The sequence below is a fragment of the Emiliania huxleyi genome (assembly GCF_000372725.1).
Source record: "Emiliania huxleyi CCMP1516 chromosome Unknown EMIHUscaffold_15, whole genome shotgun sequence".
NCBI lineage: Eukaryota > Haptophyta > Isochrysidales > Noelaerhabdaceae > Emiliania > Emiliania huxleyi.
The window spans coordinates 227,446-230,541 of NW_005201092.1; the positions used below are offsets into that span (position 1 = coordinate 227,446).

Sequence of the window (3,096 nt, forward strand, 5' to 3'; positions counted from 1 at the left end):
TGCAGCCGGCGCTGCGAAGGCGGCAGCGTCGTCGGGCGACGCCACGGCGCCGTGGGCGCTGCCGTCACCGCCGGTTCTAACAAGGCAAGCGGCGGCGGGCGGCGGCGGCGGCGAGAGGGAGAACTGCTCCGTGGCGATGACAAAGCCGGCGGGCGCCCAGGCGGAGGGAGCGGCCACGCTCACCTCGACAGAGAGGAAGGCCTCGCGAGGCAGCATCGGGTTGCGACGCGAGGCGGCAGCCGGGCCGCTGCGGTGCTCCCAGCTCAGCTCGACCGCGGCGTCAAAGATGGCGCTGCAGTGCGGAGGCACCGGCGCGGGCAGCGGCGCCGGCGCCGTCTCTCCCACCAGCGCTCCGTCGACCTCGAGCCGGTGCCGCACCCGCACCCCTCCCAGAAGCACGAAATCGTACCGGTTCTCGACCCGCAGCCGGGCGCGCAGGAGGCGCGCCGCGCCGCCCAGCGCCGCGCCGCCGCCCGGCGCCGCGCCGCCGCCCGGCGCCGCGCCGTGCTCGCGAGGGGAGTAGTCCCAGCTGACGAGGGAGAGGGCGACCGGCCGCTGCACGTGCTTGACTTCCTCGAGCGCGGGGTGCGGCCTCCGGTCGGGGAAGCACAGCCCGTTGATGTTGAAGTCTCCGTCGTGCGTCGCCTCTCCAAAGTCGCCTCCGTACGCGTAGTACGTGCGGCCGCTCCGCACGTCGACCCGCGCAAGCCCCTGGTCGATCCAGTCCCACACGAAGCCGCCCTGCCCGTGCGACGCGCGGCGGAACTCCTCCCACCACTCGGCGAAGTTGCCCGTCGAGTTGCCCATCGCGTGCGCAAACTCGCAAGGGATGAGCGGCCGCGACGCCGCGAACCCGTCGGCGCGCGCGGGCCACGTGCGCGTGGGCGAGCCGTTCCCGTTGACCGACGAGGAGCCGAGCTGGCCGGGCAGGGTGTCCATACGGCGGTACTGCTCCACCGTGGGGTACATCGGGCAGAGGATGTCCGTGGGCGCGAGGCCGCCGCAGCTCTCGTACTGCAGCAGCCGCGACGGCTCCTCCCTCCTCGCCCACGCCGCCATCAGCTCGTGCGCCTCGCCGTAGCCCGCCTCGTAAGGCGAGGTGAGGTCAGGCACACTTCTCCATGAGGTGGTGGGGCAAGGGTTAGGCGACCCTCGCGACTCCACGTCTAGGCGACAGGAGGCCTCCGGCATTCAAAGTGCAAGGCCGGATGCGCGCGGATGAGGTCTCTCTCTGTGTGTGTGTGTGTGTGTGTGTGTGTGTGTGTGTGTGTGAGGAGAGAGAGAGAGAGAGAGAGAGAGAGAGAGAGAGAGAGAGAGAGAGAGAGAGAGAGAGAGAGAGAGTGTGTGCGTGTGTGAGTGTGTGTGTGTGTGTGTGTGTGTGTGTGTGTGTGTGTGTGTGTGTGTGTGTGTGTGTGTGTGTGTGTGTGTGTGTGTGTGTGAGTGTGTGTGTGTGTGTGTGTGTGTGTGTGTCTGTGTGTCTCTGTGTCTGTGTGTGTGCGTGTGTGTGTGTCTGTGTGTGCCCGCCTCGTTGCCGAGCGACCAGACGATGACGCACGGGTGGTTCTTGTCGCGCTGCACCATGCGCGCGAACCGCGCGAGGAAGGCGAGCCGCCACGAGGGCGTCTTGGCGAGGATGCCCTCGTCGCCGCTCGCGAGGAAGCCGTGCGTCTCGATGTTTGCCTGAATTGATCAATTCATCGAATTTGATAATTAGTTGATTGCGTCTCGGCCTGGTCAACCACCCGCAGAGAGATTAATAATGAAAGTGAAGTAGCTAAGGAGATGGTTAGACGTCTCCCTCGTCCACCAGCCACAGCTAGTAAACAATGAGTAGTTGGTTGCTCAGCCAGCTAATTAGGCGGTCGCGCCTCGTCCACCACCCACAGCCCGACCGCGTCGCACAGCTCGTACCAGGCCGTGGCGTTGGGGTAGTGCGCGGTGCGCACCGCGTTAAAGTTGTGCCGCTTCATCGTCAGGGCGTCGGAGAGCATCTCACCCCACTCCACCGCCTTGCCGCCCTCGGCGGAGTGGTCGTGCCGGTTGACGCCGCGCAGGGTCAGCGGCGAGTCTACAGATGCGGAATGCGCCAGCCCTCGGGGCGGGAGGGCGGTACTGTGCAGAGTGTTCACAGCGTGCTGTGAATACGAGCGACACAAACACAGTGGATACAGCGGAAGACGGCGGAATCCAGCGGAATCCGTGTCCTCTCGAGCGCTGGCCGGAAGACCTGAACGCGTATTCTGCTTCCAGGGCCCGCTGCCCCCGCTCGGGAGAGATGGGGAGATACGGGGGGAGATACGGGGAGATACTCCGCTTCTAGGGCCCGCTGCTCCCGCTCGGGAGATATGGGGAGATACGGGGGGAGCTATGGGGAGATATTCCGCTTCTAGGGCGGCAAGCCGTTGACGGCGAGCAGCCGCGCGCCGCCCGCCTCCACCATGCCAACCTGCCGGAGGCCGAGGCGGCACGACTCCACATCGACCACCGTGTAGCCTCCGCCTCCGCCTCCGCCTCCTCCGCCTCCGCCTCCACCTCCGCCTCCTCCTCCTCCTCCTCCTCCGCCTCCTCCTCCGCCTCCTCCTCCTCCTCCTCCTCCTCCGCCTCCTCCTCCTCCTCCGCCTCCTCCTCCTCCTCCGCCTCCTCCTCCGCCTCCGCCGTACTCCCTCAGCTCGAGGACGAGCGTGTACAGAAACGGCCTCTCGGCGCTCCACAGCGCCGCGCCCTCCAAGTCCGCGCGCAGCGACACCTCCGCCTCGCCGCTCACCACGCCGGCCCGCCACCAAACACCGAGCTCGCCCGCACCCCACGCCGCCTCCGCGGCCGCCTCATCGACACGCCCGCCCGCCGCCGTCCCCCGCGGCCCCGCCGCCGCCACCGCTACCCCACCCGCGCCGGCGCCGACGGGCAGCGCGCCGTCCAGCGAGACCGCGCCGCGCCACACGCACCCGCACCCCGGCGGAGGCGCGTCGGGCGCGAGCCGGTACGGACCGTGCAGAGACGCTGCAATCTCGTACCGCCGGCACGCCTCCGCCGCAGTGGCGCTGTCGGCCGTCGTGCCGCCCGCCGCTTTGCCCGCGGCAGCGAAGACGGCCCCGC

The 3,096-nt window shown here is 68.7% G+C and overlaps 1 protein-coding gene across 1 annotated transcript in view; it reads right to left on the bottom strand.

Annotated features, from left to right (window-relative positions):
* The window catches only part of EMIHUDRAFT_449289 (hypothetical protein), a gene marked incomplete at both ends in the record, with an annotated part of 8,217 nt that overhangs the window by 3,589 nt on the left and 1,532 nt on the right, over positions 1–3,096 (bottom strand). Inside the window, 7 exons of the mRNA XM_005786561.1 lie at positions 125–414; positions 550–1,086; positions 1,525–1,680; positions 1,878–2,092; positions 2,228–2,265; positions 2,661–2,752; positions 2,927–3,025. Of these exons, the coding sequence (XP_005786618.1) occupies positions 125–414; positions 550–1,086; positions 1,525–1,680; positions 1,878–2,092; positions 2,228–2,265; positions 2,661–2,752; positions 2,927–3,025 (1,427 nt within the window). The remainder of the gene's footprint in view (positions 1–124; positions 415–549; positions 1,087–1,524; positions 1,681–1,877; positions 2,093–2,227; positions 2,266–2,660; positions 2,753–2,926; positions 3,026–3,096) is intronic.